A 23509-nucleotide genomic window follows, 5' to 3' on the forward strand; every position below is an offset into this window, starting at 1 on the left:
AAGGGGTGGGAGGGGGAGGGGGGACAGGCACCCCCTGGGTGCTCCCAGGGAGAGGTTGGGGGTGTCCCCGGTTGGCGTGGGGCAGTGCCCTGCGCTCTGGATGCTTTGCTCTGGGTCCTGGGAAGGAGGAAGGGGGCAGGTTGTCCATCCTGTCCCTTCCCCAGGTGGGACCCAGGGACAGCAGCACCCTGGGAGGGGGATCCCTGGGGGGCAGCAGGATGGACGCACGGACATGGGCTCAGCACCCCCTCCCCCAGCACCCCGGGAACGTGACTTAGGGGTGCTGCCAGCACCCTGAGACCCCCTGGCCAGGAGGGTGCCACCGGGTGCACTGAGTTGCGGTGATGGGACATGGTGAACGTTTGGGGCACGGGGGGTGAGGGGCCCCCAAAGGTGTGTTAGCTGGGGATGGGGCACACTCGCCCCCTCCCCCTTGGCCTTGGCTCAACCCCTGCCCAGTGCCAGCTTGGTTGGGGTGTGGGGGGAGAATCTTCATCCCTCCTCTCCCTCCCATTCCCCCTCCCCTGGAAAGCACAGCTGGGGTGGGGGGCACCGCTGGGGCTGGGGGGGTCCCCACCGAACCCACTCTCTGCTGGCAAAGGGTGCCCTTTCGGTGCCAGTCCTGCCCAGCCCTGGGCTGACAGGTTCCCGGGGAGGTGGGAGGGGGAGGTGGCAGGTCCCCAAGGGGGTGGCAGGCTGTAAATAGGGTGGGGGGCTGCATTGCCCCCCTCCCCGCGGCCATGCATGCGGCCGCCCGCGGTCTGTACCCCGCGGCCCCAATAAACGCCCATTTACCCGAGGCCACTCCCCGGCCGCTGCCTCAGCACCTTCTTACAGCCCCCCCAAAAGGACCCAACCCCCGCGGGTCACATCCAGCACGCCCTCCCCCCTCCCTCCCTTCTCCCATGCCACGAGTTCCCCTGTGCCCAGCCTGCAGCAGCCACCGGCGCGTTGTGCCACGGAGCCACTTGCCCACCCTGAGTTGGGGTCTTCCCTAGAGAAGGGGGGAGGGTGCTCAGTGCTGAGCCCCCCCAGGAGCCGCTGCGTTGCCATTGGAGACCCCGCAGCCTGTCTCTGCCCCGGATGCCGATGAGCTGGCACCAAAGGCAGCGATTTCCCAACCGGCACGTGAGAACAAGCCACCAGCCTACCCCCAGCCCCCACCCCGACGTGCCGCCGAGGAGACGGGACGGGCCGCAGGAGCCTCCCCGGGCCGCCGGGAAGGTGAGGGCACGGCTGGGGGTCGGGGGATCGGGGACACGGGGGTCGGAGCACCCTCCTGCCTGCAGCTCGGGTGGGCAGGGGCAGGGCAGGGCTTGCACAACCACGGCTGACGGTGGCCGTTCGCCTGCAGCCCAGCACCATGATGCCACCGGGCCGCATCCTGCCACCGCTGCTGCTGCTGCTGCTGGCGCTCAGCGCCGTCACCCCGTGCACCCCCCAGCCCAACGCCACCCGTTTCGTCTGCACGGAGCCCACCCTGAGCACCTTCCCCACCGGCTTGCCCCCCACCACCACGGCCATCTCGGTGGAGTTCACGGCGCTGAGCACCCTCGGTCCCAGCGCCCTGAGAGGGCTGCCCCGGCTGCAGGAGCTCCATCTCTCCTCCAACCGCCTCGCCACGCTGCCCGCAGCCCTCCTGCGCCCGGTGCCCACCCTGCTCGTCCTCGATCTGACGGGCAACCTCCTGGCTGACCTCCCCAGCACCATCTTCACCAGCTCCAGCCACCTCCAGCACCTGGTGCTGCGGCAGAACCGGCTGCGTGCCCTGCGCCCGCCTTGGTTCCAGCCCCTCTCCCGCCTGAGCTGGCTCGACCTGGCTGCCAACGCCTTGGCAGAGCTGCCACCGGCGGTTTTCCACCCTCTGCGATCCCTGCAGAGCCTGGATCTGTCCCACAACCGCCTGGCAGCGCTGGCCCTGGGCTCTCTGGCGGGGCTGCGGGCGCTGGAGAGGCTGGACCTGGAGGGGAACGGTCTGGAGACGCTGCCACCCGCCGCCTTCGAGCCCGTGCCCGCCCTGCGCTTCCTCTTCCTGCAGCACAACGAGCTGCGGGCGCTGCCCGCTGCCGTCTTCGCCCCTCTGCACCACCTCCGTGTCCTCGACCTGGCACGGAACCGGCTGCGGGCGCTGGAGCTGCCCCCGCGGCCCCCCGGCCCCGTCTTGGACCTCGACATCTCGGGCAACCCCTGGGCCTGCAAGTGCCCGCTGCTGGCCCTGCTGCGGTGGGCGGCCCCCCGGCTCCTGGCCGCCCACTGCACCCTCTGTGCCACCCCCACGGCCCTCCGGGGACAGGAGGTGGCCGCCGTGAGCCAGGCTGGGGACATGGGCTGTGAGCAGCACCTGCCAGAGCACTGAGCGAGGGGCTTGGGGTCACCGCGGGTGCCCGGGGATGTCACCTCCCTCCCTGACACTCTGTGCCCAGCCTGGGGGAAACTGAGGCAGGGGGACAGGGGCACAGTTGTGCCCATGCCCATGGCCCCGGCTCCATCCCAGTGGCCCCCATCCCCATCCCACTGGCTCCTGGCTCCTTCTCACCTGGCTTAGGCTCTCCCATGTCCCTGTGCCCACCCTGCCTGGCACACAGCCCTGTCCCCAACCCACAGAGCACATTAAACGTGGTCTCTTGGTGCCACCACACTGTCTCCTGCGTGTCACCCCATGAAGTCCCCAAGGGGTACCACATCACCCAGCCATGCCTGTCCCCTACCCGCTGTGTCCCTTCCTTGTGCCCCTACCTGGGCCAGCCTAATGCCTCCCAGGGCTGGAGTTGCCCACCACCCAGCACCACTCACCCCCGGGTGACACTGCTGTCCCCTGACCTGGGCACCCTCAGGGACAGGGACTCTTTGAGGACTCCACTTGGCTCGGGGATGTTTGGTGTGGAGGTGCATGGCATGGGGACACCTGGACATGGGGACACCTGGGATGGGGACACCTGGGATGGGGACACTGGGGATGAGGACACCTGGAGATGGGGTTACCTGGTGTGATGTGTGGCATGGGGACACCTGGACATGGGGACATCTGGGATGGGGACGCCTGGGATGGGGTTACCTGGTGTGGAGATGTGTGGCATGGGGACATCTGGACATAGGGACACTTGGAGATGAGGACACCAGGGATGGAGACACAGGGGATGGGGACACCAGGCTTGGGGACACCCACCACTGGTTCCTCAGCGTGGGGCCCCATGGCCGGGCCACCCCTGGGCCGGAGACGCCGGGGCCGGGTCCCGCTGAGCCCCGTGCGGGGGTCGGTGTCGGGTCCCCGGTCTCGCGCCACTCGGGGGGTGTCCCCGGGGGGGTCCCCACGTGGCTGGGCCCCAGGACCCCGCCCCCTCCTCCCGCCCCTCGCTTCTGATTGGTTCGTCGCGACCCTCCTCCTCGCTGATTGGCTCCCGCCGCCAACTCGGTGCCCGGCGCTGGGCGGGAGCCCTGGATCGTGACCTGCGATCGCGATCACGACCGGGGTCGCGACAGACCCGCCCCCCCCAACACGTAAGTACCGGCGCCAGGACTTCGCGGTAGTTGGAGGGTGGAAAGAGGGTCCCAGGGGACCTCCGAGAGCTCCCTGGGGGGGCTTTGGGGCTTCCCGGGGGGTCCCTGGGGGGGTCTCCGGGGGGGTCCCTGGGGGGGTCCCTGGGGGTGCCCCTGGGGGGGTCTCCAGGGGCTGGCTGGTCCTAGATGTCCCTTGCGTGTTCCCCCGCTCCGCCCCACCGCGATGGGTGCCCCGGAGCACCCCAGAGACCCCCGGGATTCCCGTTCCCCCTCCCACCCTGGGGACCCCCCCCCCCAGGGACCCAGCGGGTCCTCCCCCCGCCGCGGGACCCAAAGGGACACCCCCAGAAAGCCAAGGGGACCTGTTCCCCGCGCCGGAACGTGCCCGCAGCCCATCCCCCCGTCCCGAACCCCCCAGGACTTGCCCCCCGGGGTGCAGAGGGGCCAGACCGGGGGGGCCGCGGGCACAGACGCCGCCCCGTCCCGCACGGGAGCCCGCAAAGGGCAGAGACGTGTCTGCTCCGCTCCCCGCGGTGAGTCCCGGGGCTGCCCCGCCGAAGGGACGGTCCCGGTGGCACGTCCCCACCGGCTCTTGCGAAAGGCAAAGGCAGCGCAGCTTCCGGCTGAATCACATGGAAAACCTCCCAAAACCCTCCCCGGGGCGAGGGGACCCGTGAGGGGGGCTGCGAGGGGAGCCAATCTCACCACATCCCGGCGGGGCAGGAGGGGAGCCCGCTCTCCAAACCCCTTCCAGCCCCCTCATGACACCCCCTCAGCCTCCAGCTGCCCGCCACTCGTGTCATGAGCTGGTAGGTCTCAGCTCTCAGCGGAGCAGGGGCTGTGCAGGGCTGTGCTGGGGGGGCTCATCCATCCATGGCACCCCCTGATCTTTCTCTTCCCACCACAGCCACCATGTCAGCCAGCAGCACTGTGCCAGCAGAGGATGGGCAGCAGCCCAAGGTGGGAGCGCAGTGGGGGCTGGGGGGTGCTGTGGGCATCACGGGGACCCCCCCAGCTCACCACCATCCCCCCTGGCAGAGTGTGGTGACCCGGGTGGCCAACCTGCCCCTGGTGAGCTCTGCCTGTGGCATGGTGTCCACGGCCTACAACTGCACCAAGGACAGTCACCCCTACGTCAGGTCCGTCTGTGCCGCCGCCGAGAAGGGGGTGAAGACGCTGACGGCGGCGGCGGTGAGCGGGGCACAGCCCCTCCTCACCAAACTGGAACCACAGCGTGAGTGGGGCTGGGGGGCACGGGGGCAGCACCCCCGGGGGGGTTGGGGGTGCTGAGGAGGGGGCCATGGCAGAGCTGATGGAGGCAGAGGAGGGGGACAAGGGGGGGGTCACATCTCTGGTTTGTGTTGGTGCTAAATGTGGGTGTGAAGGGCTGGAGGATGGGGGGACACACACACAGAGCACCCCCTGAATTTGGGGTGCCAGCAAACCGACCCTGGAGAGCTCTGGTAAAGCAGCAGGGGAGGGAAAAGCTGTTCCCTCATGTCTTGTCTCTCCCACTGCCAAAAGCACCTGCAAAGGGCCAGGGAAGCTGGAGGGGAAGCTGGAGGGGAAGCAGCACCCCCTGAGATTTGGGGTCCCCTCCAAACTGTCCCCAGCAGAGCCCCAGTGAGGCAGCAGCTCTTCCACAGCATGTTTTCACGTCTGCAGTTTCCACAGCCAATGAATACGCCTGCAAAGGGCTGGAGAAGCTGGAGGAGAAGCTGCCCATCCTGCAGCAGCCCCCCGAGAGGGTAACACCACCCCTGGGGGCACGGAGGGGGAGCGGGGCCAGTGGTGGGTGAGGGGACAAGGCATGTCTCTGCTGTCCCTTCCCAGGTGGTGGCAGGGACCAGGGAGCTGGTGTCCTCCACGGTGGGCCTGGCACAGGGCGCGGTGCTGGGCGGCGTGGGGAGGACGCAGAGGGTGCTGAGCAGCGGCCTCAGCACCGTGGTGGGGTCCCGCGTGGGGCAGCTGCTGCTCACGGGGGTCAACACGGTGCTGGGCAAGTCAGAGGAGCTGGTGGAAAGATTCCTGCCCGAGGCAGACGAGGAGCTGGGTGAGTGCTGACCCCCCCCTCCATGCTGGAAACCATCTCCCACATTGCCAAGGCACCCCCCAGGACCCCCCCAATGTCACTGCTCAGCATCACCCTGGTGCCCATGGCCACGGTGCAGGGGATGGTGCCCACTCAGTGGGAAGCCAAAGCCAGGGAAGGCGGCACCACAGTGAGTGAACTCTCACCTGGAAACCTGAAAGCAAATATAGCCATGTGCTGCCTGCCTGGGGTATTTATAGCTTGGCAAAGGGGAGCAGTGGGCACAGTCACCCCTGTGTCATGGCAGAGGTGACTGGGGAGGGCCACCTGGCTGCTTGGTGACACCTTCACGTGAGCATCCCGTGGGTGGGTTCCCGTGGGTGGGCTCCCCCGTGCCCCCGTGCCAAGGAGCAGAGCGTGGGATGCTCCAATGCCCAGTGTGGGATGGTCCAGCCAGGTGGGTCTCACCCCATGGTCCCACAGCCGTGGTGGGCACTGGGGTGGCCAGAGCAGGGCAGCAGAGACGGCGGCAGAGCTGCTTCGTCCGGGTGGGCTCCCTGTCAGCCAAGCTGCAGCACCAAGCCCTGCGGCGCTCGCTGGGTGAGCTGCGGCGGGCACAGCTCAGCGCCCAGCGGCTCCTGGCACAGCTCCAGCGCCTCATCGAGCTGGTAAGGATGTGGTGGGGACCTTGCCAGCCCTGTGCCAGCCCAGCAGCCAGCCTGGGGTGCTGCCACGTCGTTGTCCCTTCCTCCCAGTTAGAGCAGGGGCGACAGGGCATGGATGGCACCCGGCAGCAGCTCCACCGCATGTGGCTGGAGTGGAGCCAGCAGGATGCTGTGCCCATGGAGGAGAGAGAGGTAAGGGGTGAGGGTACCATGGAGGAGAGGTTTGGGGTTGAGGCACCATGGAGGAGAGTGAGGTATGGGGTGAGGGTGCTATGGAGGAGAGGTTTGGGGTTGGGGTACCATGGAGGAGAGGTTTGGGGTGAGGGTACCATGGAGGACACTGAGATATGGGTCAGGGATACTGTGAAGGACACTGAAATAGGGAGTGGGAGTACTGTGGAGGATGCCAAGGTGTGGGGTGGTGGTACCATGGAGGAGGGTGAGGTACAGAAGAGGTACCATGGAGGACACTGAGGTGTGGGGTGGGGGTATGATGGAGAAGAGCCAGATACGGGGTGAAGCAGGGGGTGCCCTGCCCATGCCAGACAGCGAGGTGCAGCTGAGGCTGATGGAGGAGGCCGAGGTGTGGGGTGGGCGGCACAGGGAGTACCAGGGGGCAGGGTGGCAGCCCACCCACCACGGCTGCCCCGCAGGTGGAGGCGCGGGCACTGACCATGCTGCGCGGGCTCCTGCGCCAGCTCCACGCCGCCGGCACCCTCCTGGCAGCCAGCAGCCAGCACTTCCCCGGCGCAGCTCAGGACACGGCGGGACACATCCGGCACGGCCTGGACGAGCTGCAGGGCTCCCTGTCCCGCGCCGCCTCCTTCCAGGACCTGTCGGGTCTGGTGCTGGAGCAGAGCCGCGAGACGGCGGCGCGGGCGCAGACGGGGGTGGACGAGCTGCTGCGGTACGTGGGGCAGCACGTGCCCCTGCCCTGGCTGCTGGGCCCCTTCGCTCCAGCCTTGGTGGAGTACCCGGAGGATGTCCCTGTGGAGATGGCCAAATGGGAGGGTTGTGTCACCGTGGAGGGGACGCACCGGGGGCCGGCTGCCCCGCAGCTCTGCAGCCAGCGCTGAGCCGCCGGCACTGCCCAGGGAGCTGCCCGCCACAGCAGCCAGCCCCAGCCCTGATGGAGGTGGTGTGAGGTGATGATGGACTCTGGGACCCAGCCTGGGACCCCTGAGGCCTCGGTGACCCGGCGTGGGATGAGCTGGGGACTCGTCTAGGGAGGGAGGGATGGTGGCATGTGGAGGATGCGGCGTGTGCCCAGCCCTGCCCGGGCTCTGGGGCTGCCCACGGTGTCCCCAGCCCCGGGAGCTGGGGGATTTCTGTCTCAGCAGCTTCAACGTGCTTTAAAGAGAAAGGAAAAAAGCTCTTTTGGCATTAAAACAGCTGATGGGCTCCCAGCACGGAGCTGCTGTGTCCTGAGGCTCAGCGGGGGAGGCAGAGCCACGGGGAGGGTTTGGCTGGGGTGGGGACTGGGGGATGGGTGCTGGGATGGAGGGCGCTGGGGTGGCTGGACTGTGACCCGTGGCTGTGTGGCTCTGAACTTCGTCCTGGTTATCGCTGCTGCCGCCGTGGGGCTGTGCCCAGGGCGTCCCTCACACCACAGGCACAGCCACAGCACCCATCGGGGTGGCACTGAGTACCCCGGGGCTCTGTCCTGCTCCCAGCAGCATCCACTGGGACCAGTTTGACCAGTATCCACTGGGACAGGTGGGGAGAACACACTGGGAGCCCCGTGCTGGGGGGATCCCTGAGGGGAGAGAGGTTGGGGGGGGGGGTCAGTGTCCTGAGAGATGGGTGTCGGGTGGGTCGGTGCAACCTGGCTCGGGGGGGTCCGGGAGCAGTGGGAGGGATGTCAGTCGTTGCTGGGGGGCCGGTCGGTGCTGGGGGGGGGGTCGGTCAGTGCTTGGAAGGAGGGTCGGTGCTGGGGGGGGGTCGGTCAGTGCTTGGAAGGAGGGTCGGTGCTGGGGGGGGGTCGGTCAGTGCTTGGAAGGAGGGTCGGTGCTGGGGGGGGGTCGGTGCTGGGGGGGTCGGTGCTGGGGGGGTCAGTGCTGGGGGGGGTCGGTGCTGGGGGAGGGTCGGTGCTGGGGGAGGGTCGGTGCTCTGGGGGTCGGTGCTGGGGGGGGTCGGTGCTGGGGAGGGTCGGTGCTGGGGAGGGTCGGTGCTGGGGGGGGGGGTCGGTGCTGGGGGGGGTCGGTGCTGGGGGAGGGTCGGTGTTGGGGGGTGAGGTCGGCGTCGGTGCAGCCCGGCCTCGGGGGATCGGGTCCGGGGGGATCGGTGGAGCCCGTCCAGGGGCGTCCTGTCCCGGGGGGGTCTGGGGGAGGGGTGTCGGTGTGCCCCAGCCCCGGCCCCGCCGCTCCGCGCCCGTCGCTGCTCCCGGCCCGCCCCGGCTCGGCCCCGGGGGCGGGTCCCGGTCACATGCGCTCGGGGCCGGGCTCCGGGGCTACAAAACCCGCTGCGAAGGAGGGCTCGGACCCCACTCCCAGGCCTTGTGCCCCCTCCCCAGCGCCAGCATGGCCAGCAGCGAGCCCGGCACGGAGCAGCCCAAGGCCGAGGAGCAACAGGTCAGTGAGGGCAGGGAGGGGGTGGGCTGGGGGCGTCCAGGGGGGTCTCTGCGTGGGGCTGGGCTCTGGCTTATCCCAGCCTTGGGAGGGCATTGAGAGCCCTCAAGGATACCCCAATCCCCCCACGTCGGGGGTGTGTGTGTGGGGTGCAAGAGGAGCCTCGGTCCCTCCACGCTCACCCCGAGCCCTTTGTCCCGGCAGAGTGTGGTGACCCGGGTGGCCAACCTGCCCCTGGTGAGCTCTGCCTGTGGCATGGTGTCCACGGCCTACAACTGCACCAAGGACAGTCACCCCTACGTCAGGTCCGTCTGTGCCGCCGCCGAGAAGGGGGTGAAGACGCTGACGGCGGCGGCGGTGAGCGGGGCACAGCCCCTCCTCACCAAACTGGAACCACAGCGTGAGTGGGGCTGGGGGGCACGGGGGCAGCACCCCCGGGGGGGTTGGGGGTGCTGAGGACGGGGCCATGGCAGAGCTGATGGAGGCAGAGGAGGGGGACAAGGGGGGGGTCACGTCTCTGGTTTGTGTTGGTGCTAAATGTGGGTGTGAAGGGCTGGAGGATGGGGGGACACACACACAGAGCACCCCCTGAATTTGGGGTGCCAGCAAACCGACCCTGGAGAGCTCTGGTAAAGCAGCAGGGGAGGGAAAAGCTGTTCCCTCATGTTCCCACTGCCAAAAGCTCCTTCAAAGGGCCAGGGAAGCTGGAGGAGAAGCTGGAGGGGAAGCAGCACCCCCTGAGATTTGGGGTCCCCTCCAAACTGTCCCCAGCAGAGCCCCAGTGAGGCAGCAGCTCTTCCACAGCATGTTTTTATGTCTGCAGTTTCCACAGCCAATGAATACGCCTGCAAAGGGCTGGAGAAGCTGGAGGAGAAGCTGCCCATCCTGCAGCAGCCCCCCGAGAAGGTAACGGGGTGAGGTGAGGGGGGGACAACACAGCCAAAGCCCCTCCCAGTGCTGTTTAACACAGTTGTGCCCCTTCTTCCCTCCCAGCTCATCTCAGACACGAAGCAGTTGGTGACCTCCACGGTGACAGGGGCCAGGGATGTCCTGACCAGCACCGTGGCGGGGGCCAAGGGCGCAGTGAGCAGCGGGGTGACGGGGGTGATGGATGTGACCCGAGGCGCTGTGCAGGGCGGTGTGGAGCTCACCAAGGCAGCCATGAGCAGCGGGGTCAGCACTGTCATGGGCTCCAGCGTGGGTCAGATGGTGGTGAGCGGGGTGGGCTCTGTGCTGGACAAGTCAGAGGAGCTGGTGGATCATTACCTGCCCATGACGGACGAGGAGCTGGGTAAGGAGCTGACTGCAACCCCCTGGGGATGGTCGTGGGCTGGGGAGGGGGCCCTGGGAGGGGTTTGGGTAGAGCTTGGGTAGGGTGATGCTGCTCTGTGTGGGGTTGGTGGTGGTGGGGCCACATCAGCAGCTTCTCTTAGTCATGGGATAGTGGGGCTGGAAGGGCCCTGCAGAGCTGCTACAGCAGGTTCCCCTGGCTCAGGGGGCACAGGAACGTGTCCAGGTGGGGCTGGAAACCTGAGCAGGAGCCTCCACACCCTCCCTGGGAAGCCTGGGCCAGGGCTCCCTCAGCTCAGCACCAAAGGAGCTTCTCTTTAAGTGGAACTCCCTCTCTTTCCTGCAGCCAAGCTGGCCACAGCTGTGGAGGGCTTTGAAACAGAGCAGCAGAAGCAGCAGCAGAGCTACTTCGTGCGCTTGGGCTCGCTGTCGACGAAGCTGCGGCACAGAGCCCTCCAGCACTCCCTGGGCAAGCTGCAGAGCGCCAGGCACAGCAGCCAGGACGTGCTGAACCAGCTCCAGCGCGCCCTCGACCTGGTAGGACCCTTCCCCATGTCCCCCTGTGGCACCTTGGGGCTGGGGCAGCCCAGCCACACCGAGCCTTGCTTCCCCCTCCCAGGTGGAGCATCTCAAGCAGGGCATGGACCAGAAGCTGCAGGGTGGGCAGGAGAAGCTGCAGCAGATGTGGCTGGAGTGGAGGAAGAAGCAAGGGGGTGGTGACAAGGAGCTGGTGGCACCAGAGGTGAGTGAAGGGCAGGAGAGGTGGGTCCCTGGGGTCACCCTGTGTGTCTCCTCACCCCTCCCCACCCTCCTGTCTCCCCACAGCCCGTGGAGTCGGGTGCCCTGGCCATGCTGCAGGGCTTGGCCCAGCAGCTGCAGAGCTCGTGCCAGCCCCTGGTGAGCAGCCTGCAGGGGCTCCCTGGCAGCGTGCAGGACACGGCGGGGCAGGTCCGGCACAACGTGGAGGAGCTGAGGGCAGCCCTGGCCTCTGCCAGCTCCCTGCAGGAGCTGCCAGGCAGTGTGCTGGCCACAGCCCGTGCCCATGCCACCAAAGCTCGTCAGCTGATGGATGAGCTGGTGGAGCATGTGGCTCACAATCCCCCCCTGACCTGGCTGGTGGGACCCTTCACGCCCTCGGGCCAGCAGGTGCTGGACACGGAGATGAAGTAACACGCTGTGTCTGTGTGTGTCCCCCACCCTCCCCAAGCCTCAGTAGGAGCAGCTACTAACCCCTGCCTGGCCCATCCTGCTCCTAACCTCTGTGCCTGCCTGGCCTGGGCCCCCAGCTGCAGCAGGGCTGGGCAGGAGGGTGCCTTGGTCCCCCCAAGTGCCTTTTGGGGTCACCTCCAGCCCCTAGCTGCATCTTCTCTCCTCCTCATTCCCTTATCCCTGGTGCCTTCGAGCCCCCCTTGTCTTGTAAGGTCAGGGCTGGCTCTTGAAGCAATAAATTCTGGTTAGTTTTGCACTGGACTGAGACTTTTTTGGGAGGATCTTCATCACTGCACCCCCTCCCCCCCCCCAAGCACTGGGTGTGAGCTGAGAGGGGCTGGGGCTGCTTCTGGAGAGCCTGGCACTGAGCCTCCAGCCCTAGGCTCTGGCACTCTGCCCTGTGCCCCCAGCCCAGGGGCTTAGACACTCCCCACATCACTCTGCAACTCCCTGACAGGAGCTGGGAGTGAGTCAGAGCTCGGTGTCTTCTCCCAAGTCACAAGAGGAAAGGGGCTGGAGTTGCCCCAGGGCAGGTTGAGGCTGGAGCTGAGGCAGAGCTGTTTCCCTGAGAGGGGTGTCAGCCCCTGTGCCAGGCTGCCCAGGGAGCTGGGGGAGTGCCCAGCCCTGGAGGGATCCCAGAGCCCTGGAGCTGAGGTGCTGAGGGCTGTGGGTGAGTGCTGGGCTGGGCAGGGTGAGGGGAGGGCTGGAACTCCAGGAGCTTCAAGGGCTTTGCCAACCAAAACAACTCTCCAGCCCCTGTTCCCCTGCCCTGCTCAGGGCTGTATTTGGCCTCTTCCCTTCAGCTCTGCAGCCCTGCAGGTTGTTGGTGGCCCCACCATGGCTCTGCTCAGTTCACATCCATGGCTTGGCCTCCCTCCTCCTCCAGCACTGCCAGCAGCCCCAGGCCAGGGGGAGTTGAGGGGGTACAGACCCCATCCTGTAGCCTCAAGGTCTTTGGGGTTGGGGTTCCCCACCCTCCATCTCCCTCTATCCCCACCCCCAAGGCTGAGGCTGAGCCCTTGGCCCCTCACCAGCCCCTTTCCTCCCCCCTCCTCCCACTTCCCAGCACTTGGGCAAAAGGCACAGGGGCTGCTTTGTTGAGGGGGGTTTATTTGGGTTTTGTTTACAGAGGGCTGGAGCCTGAAACCAGCCCTGGAGCAAAAAAAACACCCCTGCAACTGTCCCCAGGGCAGAGTTACAGCGACAGCAGCCTCAGTGTGGGGCTGGGGCATCCTCCTTCCACCACAGCCCAAATCTCTTTGTTTTACATCTCCAAAAGCTTTGGATCTTTGCAAAAGAGCAGCACAGGGAGCCAAAGCTGCTGCCCAGCCCCTGCCAAGGCTCAGCCTGTCCCTGGCTGCAGCAGGAGAAGGAAACACATCACTTTGAACTGGTTTCTTAACTCCAGAAGCTGGTGGCCAGCTCAGCTGCTGCAGGGGCTGGGAGCAGCCCCCAGGGTGCCTCAGGGGAAGGGGAGGGTGGGCAGGGCTGTTGCCCTCCTCCCCAGCAGAGGTGCCTCAACAAACACAAGTGGATGGCTCAGGGTGTTTTTCATTAAAAAACCCTTTATATTCATTTGATGGTGGTTGAAATCACAAGAAATCAGGTAAGGAGGGGGAAAAAAAAAACCCAACCCCAACCAACCAACCAAAACAAGCAAATAAGAGAACAAATGGAGCCACCCAGCACAGCCCCAAAGGCTCGGCGGCTGCTCACGGGGTGAGGACACAGCACAAGAGCCGGGACAGCAGCGACTGAGGGATGTGGGCAGGGACTGGGGCAGGGCCGGGGCTGGGGCCGCTCTCCCCGCGGCCCCCGAGTCGCTCCCGAGGCTTCTGCTCCTCCCTCAGCTCAGCTCAGCTCAGCTCAGCTCAGCCGCCTCCCCACCAGCCCTCTCCCGGTCGGCCTTGGGATAGTCCTGTGTGCTGCTGGGGGGGAGCAGGGGCAGCTCAGCCGCTGGCTCCTCGGCTCCTGCACCCCCACCTCCTTCCCCCCTCCCCAAGCCCGTTTGTGATCCCCATGATCCCCCCCAAAAACAGCCCAGGGCAGCTCCCGAGCCCCCAGCTCTGCCCCTCACTTGCTGTGGGTCTCCTCGGAGGATGCCTCTGGCTCCCCAGCTCCCAGCCCTTGACTTTTGTCCTTCTCCTCTGTGCCCTCTGCTTTTTGGGACAGGGATTCACCATTCACAGGACCAGACAAGTCTAAAGGGAAAAGAGACAGAGGCTGAGCCATCTCAGGCTCCATCCATCCCAGGCCCCACAGCCACAGGTTGTCCCTATCCCGACACCCCAGGTCTGACCTGACCCTGCCAGCTACAAGGGGGCCCCCAAAGCCTCCAGCCCCAGGAAGCAGCGAGGTTTCCCCCCTCAGCTCCTCCAGCAAGGCAGTTGCAGCATCCCCAGGCAGGGCTGTGGCTGTGAGGGGGGCAGATGGCAGTGGCTGACAGGCAGCCAAGGGCGGCTCTGCATTCCTGCAGCTCCCTGATGCCTCAGAGCCATGGCAAGGAGCCATCCTGGCCCCAAAGCCAGCCCTCACAGGGCTGGAGCCGCTGCCAAGGAGCCATCCTGGCCCAAAAATCAACCCCAAGGCAGGGCCAGGGCGTGGGCAGGAGCTTTGCCCTCTGCTCTTGCTGCCCTGAGCGCTTCATGGCCCTTCCCTGCTCTTGGCACAGGAGCTGCCACCAGTGCCTGCACATTCCCACCTCCCAGAGGCCAAGGGCCACCCCTCTGGGTGTCCCCAGCCCCCAGGGGACACCCCTGTCCCTCCCTGTGCCAGTTGGGATGGGACAGGCCCCGGGAAGGGCCCCAGGACCCTCCCCCCTGAGCAGGGCCCGGCCCCGCGGGGCAGGGGGAGCGTTACCTGTGTTCCTCTCCTCTTCCCCCTTCTCATTGCGGGTCTCCCCTCCTGGCAGCTTCTCTGGGCCCTTCTCTGCATCCCCTTTGTCCTTCTCAGCCCCAGCTTTGGTGGCTTTCTGGATTGCCTCCATCTTTGGTCCCAGCACACGTGACTTCAAGCGGGTGTAGACTTCAGCAGCTTTCTCCATCACGTCCTTGTTTGCTTTGTAGCGACGGATCTGCCCCAGGGAGAGGGAGGAGGGGATGGCCCTAGAGCCAAGGAGGATGGGGAGGGAACCCCAAGAATGTCCCTCACTCCCTCCAGCCAGGGGCCTCCCTCTCTGCCTCACCTTTTTCAGTGTAGCCACCACATCCGTGTGCTTCTGGAGGATGTGAGAGGTGACCTGGAGCGTGCCCAGCTCCTCTAGTGCATTCAGACACCTCTTGATGTCCTGCAAAGGTGGCACCAAGGATCAGAAGCTGCCTGGAAGTCTCCCCCTGTGGCTCAGGGTGGGGGGCAGGGTCCCCTCATGGCACCCAGGGCGAGGGGAGGCTGAGGCAGCCCCAGGAGGGAGGTGGGCACTCACTGGGTTATCCACCTTCAGGGCAAACTTGATCTCACTGTGAAGCTTCTGAAGTTTCTCCTCAACTGTGGGCTCTGGAGGAAAAGAGACAGGTTGAGGCATGAGGGCACCAGAGCAGGGCACAGCCCTGCCCAGAGCCCAGGACCTCTGCCCCAGAAAGGGTTTGGTCTCCTCCTGCACCTCCAAGGTCAAACACAGCCCCAGGGGCTTCTCTGGGAGGATGGGCTGGGCTGTGCCAAGGGCAGGAGGGGATCAGAGAACCAGAGGCATTTGGGTTGGGGAAGCCCTTGAGCTGCTGCAGTCCCAGCCCTCCCCTCACCCTGCACAGCCCAGCACTGACCCTCAGCACCTCAGCTCCAGGGCTTTGGGATCCCTCCAGGGCTGGGCACTCCCCCAGCTCCCTGGGCAGCCTGGCACAGGGGCTGACACCCCTCTCAGGGAAACAGTTCTGCCTCAGCTCCAACCTCAACCTCCCCTGAGGCAACTTGAGGCCATGAGGGGTCCCACAGAGGGATGTCTGTAAGGGAAGGTCACTATCTGCACCCTGTAAATACTTTCCAACAGGACACTGGGACTGTGGCGGTGCTGGGAAGGGTTTGGGCACAACCACAGTGATCCCTCCCCTTCCCTGGGATGGGGGACACCAACCCTGAGTCCCTCCTCTCCCTCTCCTCCCCTCTGTGATGCCAAACAGTGGCACTCTCACCCTTTTTCTTCTCCATCCTCCTTTCAGGGATCAGGTCAGATTTCTTCCGGCCTCGTTCCACTTTCAAAGGTCTGGAGGAGGAAAAGGGAAGATGGTGCAGGTGCAACCCCCCTGTTTGCCAGGAGGCTCACAGGACAGCAGCTCACTGGGACTGCAGCAGGGCAAAGCCCCAAAGCTCCTGTGAGGCAGAAAACACTAGGGGAGCTCAGCCTGGTGCCCCCCCAACACCCCCCTCAGCTCTGAGACAGGAGGAGGGAATTGCCCAATCCCCTCCACGGGAGCTGCTGGCCCAGGGGCAGCCTGACAGGAGCCCCATGCCCATGACAGTGTGCCAGCAGCAGCAGGGCTGCAGCCCTGTGCCCAGGGAAGGAAGGAGGGATGCAGGGAGGGGAGATGCTGACTTGTTCCGTGGTTTCTCCTCTGCTCGGCCCCTCTTCTCCTTCTGATTTGGTTTCCTTGACAACTCAGGCTGCTTCTTCACTGGCTTCTTTACCTTGGATGAGAGAACAATGCAGGGAGAGAGAGAGAGGCAGAGCCCTCCCTGCTGTGGGAGGGAAGGAGCCAGAAGGCCAGTAGGCAGCACACAGTGGGCCTGGGTGCAGGGCTGTCCCCAGCACGAGATCAAAGAGGACTCAGGCTGTGGTGCAGCCATGTGCTGCTCCAAAAGTCAACATCCTGGTGCCCCCTCAAGTGTCCCCCAGCCTGCTGTACCCATCCTGACAGACCCCCTCATGCTGCTTTTGGGAACCCTTCCTTGGTGGGGACTCCCCAGTCTGAGAGAGACAGGGAAGGGCTGGAGAGAGGCCAGTGTAGAGACAGCAAGATGCTGAGGGGATGGAACTTGTGTGTGAGGAGGAAAGGCTGCAGCCCTGGGGCTGCTCAGCCTGAGCTCAGGGAGACCTCAGCAACACTAAAGTGTGGGTGGCAGAAGGATGGGGCCAGTCTTTTTTCTGCAGTGTCCAGTGACAGGACAAGGGGTGATGGACATCAGCTGGAACACAGTAAGTTCCACTTAACCACAAGGAAAAGGTGAGGGAGCTGCCCAGGCTGCCCAGGCAGGGTGTGGAGGCTCCTTCTCAGGAGGTTTCCAACCCCACCTGGACACGTTCCTGTGCCCCCTGAGCCAGGGGAAGCTGCTGGAGCAGTGGCTGGAGCAGCTCTGCAGGGCCCTTCCAGCCCCCACCACTCAGGGACTCTGTGACTCTGGGCTTCCATGACACAGGAGCCCTCTGCCACTCCTAGGGGTCCCTCTGCCACTCCTGGGGGTCCCTGCTGCCCTGACAGTGTGGCCTGGGCTGCCTGGTTGTCCCCAGCCCCCACAGCTCCGTGCTCACCTCTTTCTCCAGCTCCACTTCAGAGTCTGAGGACGACGGGGCCTTGGCTCGGCCCTTCCGGCCCTTTTTGGCCGCTTCATCCTCCGCGCTGCTGTCTGAGTCCGAGTGCAGCTCCTCTCCTTTCTCTGCCTTCTCCTTCCTCTTCTCCTTCTCCTCCTTCTCCTGCTCCCGAAGCCGACGGATCTCCTCCTCCTGCTCCCTCTTCCTCTTCTCCTCCAGCTCCCGCCGCCGCTCCTCGTCCCTCCTCTTCCACTCGCTGATGCGATCCACGTCGCTGTCGCTGTCACTGCGGAGGACAGAGAGCACTCAGCACCCCTCCTGCAGAGAGAGGCAGCTGGGGATCCTCCCAGCCCGGGCCTGAGGGCCAGGGTGCCTCAGCTCATCTCACCTGTCACTGCTGGAGCTGGTTGGGACACGTTCAGGCTTTGGTTTCCTGCCCCGGGGCTTGGGAGGGGGTTTCTCAGCTGCAAGACAACGGAGGGTGGGGGGGAGATGTTCAGGTGGAGCCCTCTGTTAAAACAGCCCCACATCAGGCTGCTCAGGTACAGGCTGGAAGGTGTCACAGGAGGAGACCCCAAAGCCTCAGCAGCCCCCAGCCTCACACACTGCCCTGAGGAAGGCAGCAGTGGTGGAAGCAGCTCCCTTGGCGTTACCTGGTTTCCTGCCCCGTGGGGCCTTCTTCACAGACACATCTGAGTCTGAATCAGAGTTGGAGTCTGACTTGGTCATGTCCACAGTTGCATTGCCCATTTCTGAATCTGAGTCCACTTTGGAGTCTGAGTCAGAGCCAGATTCCACCTTCTGCAGGCACAGAGGGAGAGTGACTGAGGGGCTGGCCCCAAAACACAGCAGCCCAACTGTGTCACTGGGACCCACACTTGGCCCTTGGCAGAGTCCTGCCACCTCCTGCTCCCCCTCCAGCAGACCCCAGACTGCAGACAAAAGGCTCTTTTACCTTCTTCTTCCTCCCTGCTGCTGGCATCCTCCGGGGAGCCCTGGCTGCTGGCTTCTTCTCAGGAGTGAAATCCTGGAGGAAAACAGAGATATGAAGAAACAAGGAACAGTCTCGTGACAGTTCCAGGACTCACTCGAGTTGCCCCGAGCCTCTGACTTCCTCAGACAACATTCTCCATCCAAGTGAATCCCAAAGCCCTCTCACCTGGTCACTGTTCTTCTCTGACTCAGAGGATGTTTCTGAGTTCTCCTCCTCTGATGGGGAGGGGCTGCCCTGATCCAGGTCACTGGAGGATTTCCGAGGCCGTTTTGCCACAGGCATCTGACATGGAGAAGTGAGAAGGTGAGAGAAGCCCACTCCCCTTCCATCCCCCACCAAAAGCCCATGGTTTCTGGGAAGGGGTTTTGCCCAGCTCCTCCCAATAGACCCTACAAGAGCAGCTCCTGCAGATCCACCCCAGGCCTTGGCCAACCTCCCACCTCCAAGCCAACCTGAGGCAGCCACCACAATACAGGCTGAACCCATCAGAGAATCCAGAGGGAGTTTGGTTAAATAGATGGAATGGTGGGGGTTGGGAGGGACCTTTAGAGCCCATCTAGTCCAACCCTCCTGCAGAAGCAGGTCAACCTAGAGCAGGTCACACAGGAATGTGTACAGGTTGGTCTTGAAGCCCTCCAAGGAAGGAGCCTCCCTGGGCAGCCTGGGCCAGGGCTCCCTCACTGAAACAGGGAAATATCTTTCCTGTATGTTTCAATGGGACTTTTTGTGTTGCAGCTTCATCCCATCACCCCTTGTGCTGCTGCTGGATACCATCCACAAAAGGGATGTCCCAAGCTCCTGACACCCACCAGTGAGATCTTTGTCAGTATTGATGGGATGGGGTCTCATTAATCCCTCAGCCTCCTCTTTTCTAGACTGAACAGCCCCAGTTCCCACAGCAGGAAGATGCTCCAGTCCCCTCAGCATCTTGCTGGCCCTGCCCTGGCCTCTCTCCAGCCCTTCCCCGTCCCTCTTGAGCTGAGGAGCCCAGACCTGGACACAGGACTCCAGCTGAGGCCTCAGCAGGGCAGAGCAGGGAGAGTTTCTTCCCCCCCTTTCCCCTTTGGGATGCCCCAGGCACTGTGCTGTGCTGTCCCTGCAGCCCAGAGCTCACTTTCACCGGCAGCGCTTTCCGTTTGAGGCCGCCGCGCTCGCTGCCTCCGTCCGACTCCTCGTCGCTTTCCATCTTCTCGGCGGCGGCTGCGGCCACGGCAGCGTCGTCCTCGTCGTCGCCGCCGTCGCTGCCCAGCGGGTCCTGCTCGGGGCTGTCGCTGTCCGAGGAGCTGGCGGGCTAAACACAGCGGGGACCCGACTTGTGTCAGCAGCAGCAGGGGCCTGGGAGCGGGGTGTGGGGGGACAGGGGCTGGCAGGGGTGAGGAGCGAGGGGAGCGCAGAGGAGCGTGGGGAGCACACACCCCCACACACACACAACCCTTCAGCACGGCTCTGGGGCGGGGGACAATGTGAACAGCCCTTCGGTGAGGATGCTCAGCTGAATTCCCCTTGTAACGCCCCTGCACCCCCTTCCCGAGGCCCCCCACACATCATCCCACCGGCAACACCTTGCTCTGCATCCCCCAGCTCGGCTTCCACCTGCTGCTGCTGCCTCACTCCCCTCTGCCCCCGTCCTCAGGCTCTGCCCAAGACCCTCCTGGGGAGCAGAGCCCAAAGCTCCTCTGCCCCACGGCGCCAGACAAGCAGGATTAGGCCACTTCAGCCTCTCCTCCGGTGTTGGGGAGCAGCTCTTCTCCCCCAGCGAGCTGCCCGCTGGCTCTCAGCCCAGGGCAGGCCTCTTCCTCCTCAGCCAGCTTCCCTTGGCACGTGAGGAGTCCAGCATGGTGGCCACCACTCTTCCCACACACTTCCCGTGTTCTCCTGATCCCTCACTCCTGCAGAGGGAAGGTCTCCTGGCTGGTTCCTCACCCAAGGGCTTTCCTAGAGATGGGATCCTTCCAGTCTTGGAGCCTCCCTGCTGGAAAGTCTCTCCTTGTCCTTGACTGCTCCTGGCACCTTGCTTCAGTTAGGTCTCAAACCCCCAAAAGACCTCTACTGCAGTCTCTTCTGCTCCTCCAGGCATTTTGGCCACATGATGCAGTTGGTGCTGGTGAACCCTCATCCCTGGGTCATCACCTCGGTCCCTCACCAACAAGTTCCTTATCCCTGCTGGGATTTCATGGTGGAGTCCCTGAACAAAACAGGTGCTGCTTCCTTCTCCATCTCCAAACCTCCCACCCAATGAGCTCAAATCATTCTCCAGGTCTTCAAACATCTCCACAGTCTCACCTCACCCTCCACCTGTGCTCTCAAGGTCCAACTGCCTCCTGCAGCTACTCACATCACACTGAGGACAGCCTGGGGGGCTCATTCCCCGAGCCTGCCCTCCTCCAGACCACCTCCACCTCAGAGTTCACCTTAAAAACCTTCCTCTGCCTCTTCAGACCAATTACACGAGGAACTGCCACCTCTGAAGATCTCTACACAACACATTGTATCCCACAGCTCTGGTTACCAAACGCCCACACAAGGAATCGACAGCCAAGAGACACCAACACCCGCAGCCCAGGGGCTCGTGGCTCAGGACCTCAGAGCTGGATGAAGACAGGAACCATCCCACAGTCCAAGCACAAGGAGCAAGGGAGGAGCAAGCCTCGGGTTCTCATTCCAACAGGAAATCCTCCGTGGGTTAAGGCAAGCGGCGCAAAGCAGCCTCGAAGATGGGAGTAAAGGTGTCTGCCTTGGGAGGAGGAAGAGGAGGAGGGAGAGGGCAGGGCAGGGAAGCTACTTGGAGCCCGAGAAAGCCACTCTGCAAGCTGGAAGCGCGGAGGCACCGTTAGCAAGGAGAAGCAGGAAAGGAAGGAGAGCGCTCGGGGGACAAGGAGAGGTGGGGGCCGGCGGCCCCGCACTCACCGCAGGGGCACTGTAACTGGCGTGAGGGTTGTTCTGGATTTCCCACAAGCCCTCGTTGAAGCCTTTTCTCTTGTTTGGTTTCCCATATTTGTCTTTATATTTTTCATAAGGGAAGAGATCTTTAGGGCCCAAGAAGGCTCTGGAGAGAAATAAAGCAAGAGGTGAGCTCGGAGCAAGAGGCGAAAGCCCAGAGAGGGGAGCGAGGCAACGCTTACGTCTCGTGGGTGCCGAAGAAGAAGATGGGGTACTTGTTCGGTGGGGGTTTCACGGCGCCGTCCGCGATGTCATCGATCTGAAAGGAAACCCAAAGCGGGAGGTGGTCAGAGACAGCGGCTTGAGCACCTTCCTCTGCGAGACAACGGCAGCCTCCGGCCCCTGCCGCCTGCTGGGAGGCAAAGCACGGCGAGAAAGCACCGGGCCGAGGACACACCAGAGGCGCCAGCGCAGCTTTGGGGCCCGCAGGGAATCTCTGGGAGGGTTAACGGAAGGGATCCGGCGCGGGGTCGTCTCTCCAGGGGCAAACGCTTGAGCCGCTCCCCAGAGATCCATCGGCCGCACGGCCTCGGGGGAGGGGGCCCAGGGGGAGGCTCGTCCGGAGCGGGCTGCTGGGGGCTGCGTTCGCTTCGCCGGGGCGGCCTGAGGGTCCTTCCCGGCCGGAGACCGGCCGCCCCGTCTTCTTCCCCCGCTCCACGTGGTGTGGGCCGCGGCGGGAGCCTCGGGGCGCCGGGGAAGAGAGATCTTCGGGGGGGTGTGAGGGGAGAAGCCTTCCCCAAAGGAGCAAGCGGGCTAAAGCAGGAGGGGTGGCAGCCGCCGGCAGCGCGGGGATGGCAGCTGACGTCTCACGGCGTGGTGCGGCCCAGCAGCGTCGTGTCCGGCAGCCGCGGCCTCCCCGGTACCCTCCGGCCCCGGTCCCACACGGTTTCCACCTTGCACACACTCCTCGGCGGATGAGAGTGCCCCCAGGGCGCACGGTGGAGCCCCAGCAGAGCCCAGTCCCGGCTCTGGCCTCGCCGCGGGGCTCCTCCAGCCGGCAGCGCGCCGCCGTCCCCCCGGCGCTGGGACCCGCCACACACGCGCTCCGGCGCCGCGCCCGGCCCCTCACACTGCACCAGCACCCTCTGGGCCCGGAGAGCGCTCAGCCACGGCCCCCGTCACACCCAGGGACTGTCCCCAGCCTGTGTCACCGAGGGACAGAGCCCCAGAGGGGCGGCGAGGCCCTGGCAGGGAGCTGGGAGGGGAATGGGGGGCTGCGTGAGGGAGTAGGGGGATGGAAGGCAAAGGACAGGGCTCCTCCAGCGGCTGTGGAACACCCCATGGGTTGGGGTTGCTGCAGCCTGTCAGGATGGAGGGTCCCCCAAGTCTCTCCCATCCTTTGCCAGGTACAGGCCCCAGTGTGGGACGCCCCGACCTGCCTCAGCACAGGTACCAGTATAAGACCCCCCCACCCCAGTGCTGAATCCCCTCCCAGTACAGGTTCCAGCATGGGAGTCTCCTTCCAGTCCTGGACCAACATCCTGCTCTGGGTTTCCTCATCCTGGTACAGGTGGCAACACGGCACTCCCCTTCCTGGGATGGGTGCTGGTGCAGGACCCTCAAATCCCAGTGCACGACCCTCCCATCCCAGTGCAGGACTCCATCCTGGTACCAGCTCCCCGTAGGGAATCTCCACTCCAGTACTGGGCCCTCCTCCCAGTATAGCTGCTGACTCTCACTGGGACGGGAACCCTCATCCCAGTACAGGATGCTCCATTCCCACACCAGGACTCCATCCTGTTACAGGTGCTGGAATGGGGTCTCTCATCCTGGGATGGGACAAGAGCTCAGTCCCATCCTGTCCCCAGTACAGGACATCCCATCCCAGTTTGGGAGCTGGGATGGGTCCCTCATGCTGGTGCTGTGTCTCCACGCTGGGACAGACACCGATACGGGTGTCCTCTCTCGGGGAAGGACAATCCCATCCCAGTACCGGGTCCCCATCCCAGGGCAGGCGCCATAACGGGATCTCCATCCCCGGACGGGTGCTGGTCCCAGCCCCTCACCCCGCTGCACACCCCATCCCGGTACAGGTGCTGTTATGGCATCTGCATCCCCATACGGCCCCGGTACCGCATCTCCATCCCGGTACAGGTGCCGTTATAGCATCTGCATCCCCGTACAGGTACCGTTATGGCATCTCCATCCCCGTACGGCCCCAGTACGGCATCTGCATCCCCGTACGGGTCCCGGTAACGCATCTCCATCCCGCTATGGGCCCCGGTACGGCATCTCCATCCCGGTACAGGTACCGTTATGGCATCTGCATCCCCGTACGGCCCCGGTACGGCATCTGCATCCCGCTATGGGCCCCGGTACGGCATCTCCACCGCGGTACAGGTACCGTTACGGCATCTCCATCCCGGTACAGGCCTCTCACCGCCGGACCGGAGCCCGGACATGTCCCCACACCGCTACCGGCCCCCGATCCCGCTACCGTCCCTCCGTCCCGGCCCGGCGCGGCCCCGCGGTCTCACCCGGGCCGGCCAGTGCGGGTATCCCTTCATCTTGGCGAAGACGAGGTCTCCGGGCTTGAAGCTGTGCGGCATGGCGGCCGCGGGCGGGGCGGCGGCGGAGGCCCAGGCCGCGGGCAGCACCGGGCGGCGGGGCGCAACGGGCGGCCGCAGGATGTCCCGCCCCCTCCCGCGCCCGCCGCTCCCGTTGGCTCGCGGCCGCGTCGCTCCGCCGTCTCGCCCAATGGGAGCGAGGCGAGGGCACGGCGGGATAACGGGATTGGGCTGCGCCGCTGGAGGCGCCGAGGAGGGGGCGCGGGGGCGGGGCCAGAGGGGCGGGGGATGGGACGGGGCTGTAGGGGATGGGATGGGGCTGTAGGGAGTGGGACAGGGTTGTAGGGGA

At 65.0% G+C, this 23509-nt stretch overlaps 4 protein-coding genes across 10 annotated transcripts; 3 read left to right on the top strand and 1 right to left on the bottom strand.

Moving 5' to 3' along the window:
* The first annotated feature begins 1068 nt into the window (after positions 1 to 1068).
* On the top strand, positions 1069 to 2636 carry LRG1 (leucine rich alpha-2-glycoprotein 1). Its single transcript, XM_062015253.1, has 2 exons — positions 1069 to 1224; positions 1355 to 2636. Exons 1-2 carry the CDS (start codon positions 1084 to 1086, stop codon positions 2354 to 2356), a joined length of 1143 nt encoding a protein of 380 aa, XP_061871237.1. The 5' UTR covers positions 1069 to 1083; the 3' UTR covers positions 2357 to 2636.
* Positions 2637 to 3441: 805 nt separating this feature from the next.
* LOC133627850 (perilipin-3-like) lies at positions 3442 to 7553 on the top strand. 3 transcript variants are annotated; one of them, XM_062015243.1, is made up of 8 exons: positions 3442 to 3498; positions 4406 to 4458; positions 4537 to 4732; positions 5164 to 5246; positions 5332 to 5551; positions 5969 to 6198; positions 6286 to 6387; positions 6849 to 7553. In XM_062015243.1, exons 2-8 carry the CDS (start codon positions 4411 to 4413, stop codon positions 7269 to 7271), a joined length of 1302 nt encoding a protein of 433 aa, XP_061871227.1. In that variant the 5' UTR covers positions 3442 to 3498; positions 4406 to 4410; the 3' UTR covers positions 7272 to 7553. The 3 variants fall into 3 exon arrangements, with proteins under 3 accessions (XP_061871227.1, XP_061871226.1, XP_061871228.1); XM_062015242.1 differs by lacking the exon at positions 3442 to 3498 and adding an exon at positions 4170 to 4307; XM_062015244.1 differs by lacking the exon at positions 3442 to 3498 and having other exon boundaries at positions 4372 to 4458; positions 6014 to 6198.
* Positions 7554 to 8632: 1079 nt separating this feature from the next.
* On the top strand, positions 8633 to 11517 carry LOC104558954 (perilipin-3-like). Its single transcript, XM_062015245.1, has 7 exons — positions 8633 to 8765; positions 8967 to 9162; positions 9586 to 9668; positions 9756 to 10053; positions 10399 to 10589; positions 10672 to 10794; positions 10878 to 11517. Exons 1-7 carry the CDS (start codon positions 8715 to 8717, stop codon positions 11220 to 11222), a joined length of 1287 nt encoding a protein of 428 aa, XP_061871229.1. The 5' UTR covers positions 8633 to 8714; the 3' UTR covers positions 11223 to 11517.
* A 1291-nt stretch (positions 11518 to 12808) lies between these two features.
* Positions 12809 to 23264, bottom strand: HDGFL2 (HDGF like 2). Of its 5 annotated transcripts, none has more exons than XM_062015238.1 (16): positions 23131 to 23264; positions 20836 to 20912; positions 20621 to 20759; positions 18828 to 19004; positions 17879 to 17995; positions 17675 to 17746; positions 17373 to 17520; positions 17108 to 17183; positions 16720 to 17005; positions 15787 to 15878; positions 15386 to 15456; positions 14683 to 14753; positions 14446 to 14547; positions 14121 to 14334; positions 13339 to 13462; positions 12809 to 13186 (listed from the first exon to the last, which is right to left on the bottom strand). In XM_062015238.1, the coding sequence occupies exons 1-16, from the start codon at positions 23200 to 23202 to the stop codon at positions 13123 to 13125; spliced, it is 1902 nt and encodes a 633-aa protein (XP_061871222.1). In that variant the 5' UTR covers positions 23203 to 23264; the 3' UTR covers positions 12809 to 13122. The 5 variants fall into 5 exon arrangements, with proteins under 5 accessions (XP_061871222.1, XP_061871220.1, XP_061871221.1 ...); XM_062015236.1 differs by having other exon boundaries at positions 12809 to 13189; XM_062015237.1 differs by lacking the exon at positions 23131 to 23264 and adding an exon at positions 22783 to 23082 and having other exon boundaries at positions 12809 to 13189; positions 15787 to 15872.
* Between the last annotated feature and the right edge of the window lie 245 nt (positions 23265 to 23509).

Source organism: Colius striatus, chromosome 25 (genome assembly GCF_028858725.1).
Source record: "Colius striatus isolate bColStr4 chromosome 25, bColStr4.1.hap1, whole genome shotgun sequence".
NCBI lineage: Eukaryota > Metazoa > Chordata > Aves > Coliiformes > Coliidae > Colius > Colius striatus.

What these genes read in the sequence shown, in the direction of transcription:
- LRG1 (XM_062015253.1), top strand. Translation starts at nt 1,084, where the DNA reads ATGCCGATGAGCTGGCACCAAAGGCAGCGATTTCCCAACCGGCACGTG. An exon ending in CTCCCCGGGCCGCCGGGAAG is followed by an intron (nt 1,225 to 1,354) that starts GTGAGGGCACGG and finishes GTTCGCCTGCAG; the next exon opens with CCCAGCACCATGATGCCACC.
- LOC133627850 (XM_062015243.1), top strand. Translation starts at nt 4,411, where the DNA reads ATGTCAGCCAGCAGCACTGTGCCAGCAGAGGATGGGCAGCAGCCCAAG. An exon ending in TGCAGCAGCCCCCCGAGAGG is followed by an intron (nt 5,247 to 5,331) that starts GTAACACCACCC and finishes GTCCCTTCCCAG; the next exon opens with GTGGTGGCAGGGACCAGGGA. An exon ending in TCCAGCGCCTCATCGAGCTG is followed by an intron (nt 6,199 to 6,285) that starts GTAAGGATGTGG and finishes CCTTCCTCCCAG; the next exon opens with TTAGAGCAGGGGCGACAGGG.
- LOC104558954 (XM_062015245.1), top strand. Translation starts at nt 8,715, where the DNA reads ATGGCCAGCAGCGAGCCCGGCACGGAGCAGCCCAAGGCCGAGGAGCAA. An exon ending in CCAAGGCCGAGGAGCAACAG is followed by an intron (nt 8,766 to 8,966) that starts GTCAGTGAGGGC and finishes TTGTCCCGGCAG; the next exon opens with AGTGTGGTGACCCGGGTGGC. An exon ending in CACCAAACTGGAACCACAGC is followed by an intron (nt 9,163 to 9,585) that starts GTGAGTGGGGCT and finishes TTATGTCTGCAG; the next exon opens with TTTCCACAGCCAATGAATAC.
- HDGFL2 (XM_062015234.1), bottom strand. Translation starts at nt 22,860, where the DNA reads ATGGAGATGCGTTACCGGGACCCGTACGGGGATGCAGATGCCGTACTG. An exon ending in CCAGTTACAGTGCCCCTGCG is followed by an intron (nt 19,005 to 20,620) that starts GTGAGTGCGGGG and finishes CGCTGTGTTTAG; the next exon opens with CCCGCCAGCTCCTCGGACAG. An exon ending in TCCGAGGAGACCCACAGCAA is followed by an intron (nt 13,190 to 13,338) that starts GTGAGGGGCAGA and finishes GCTCCCCCCCAG; the next exon opens with CAGCACACAGGACTATCCCA.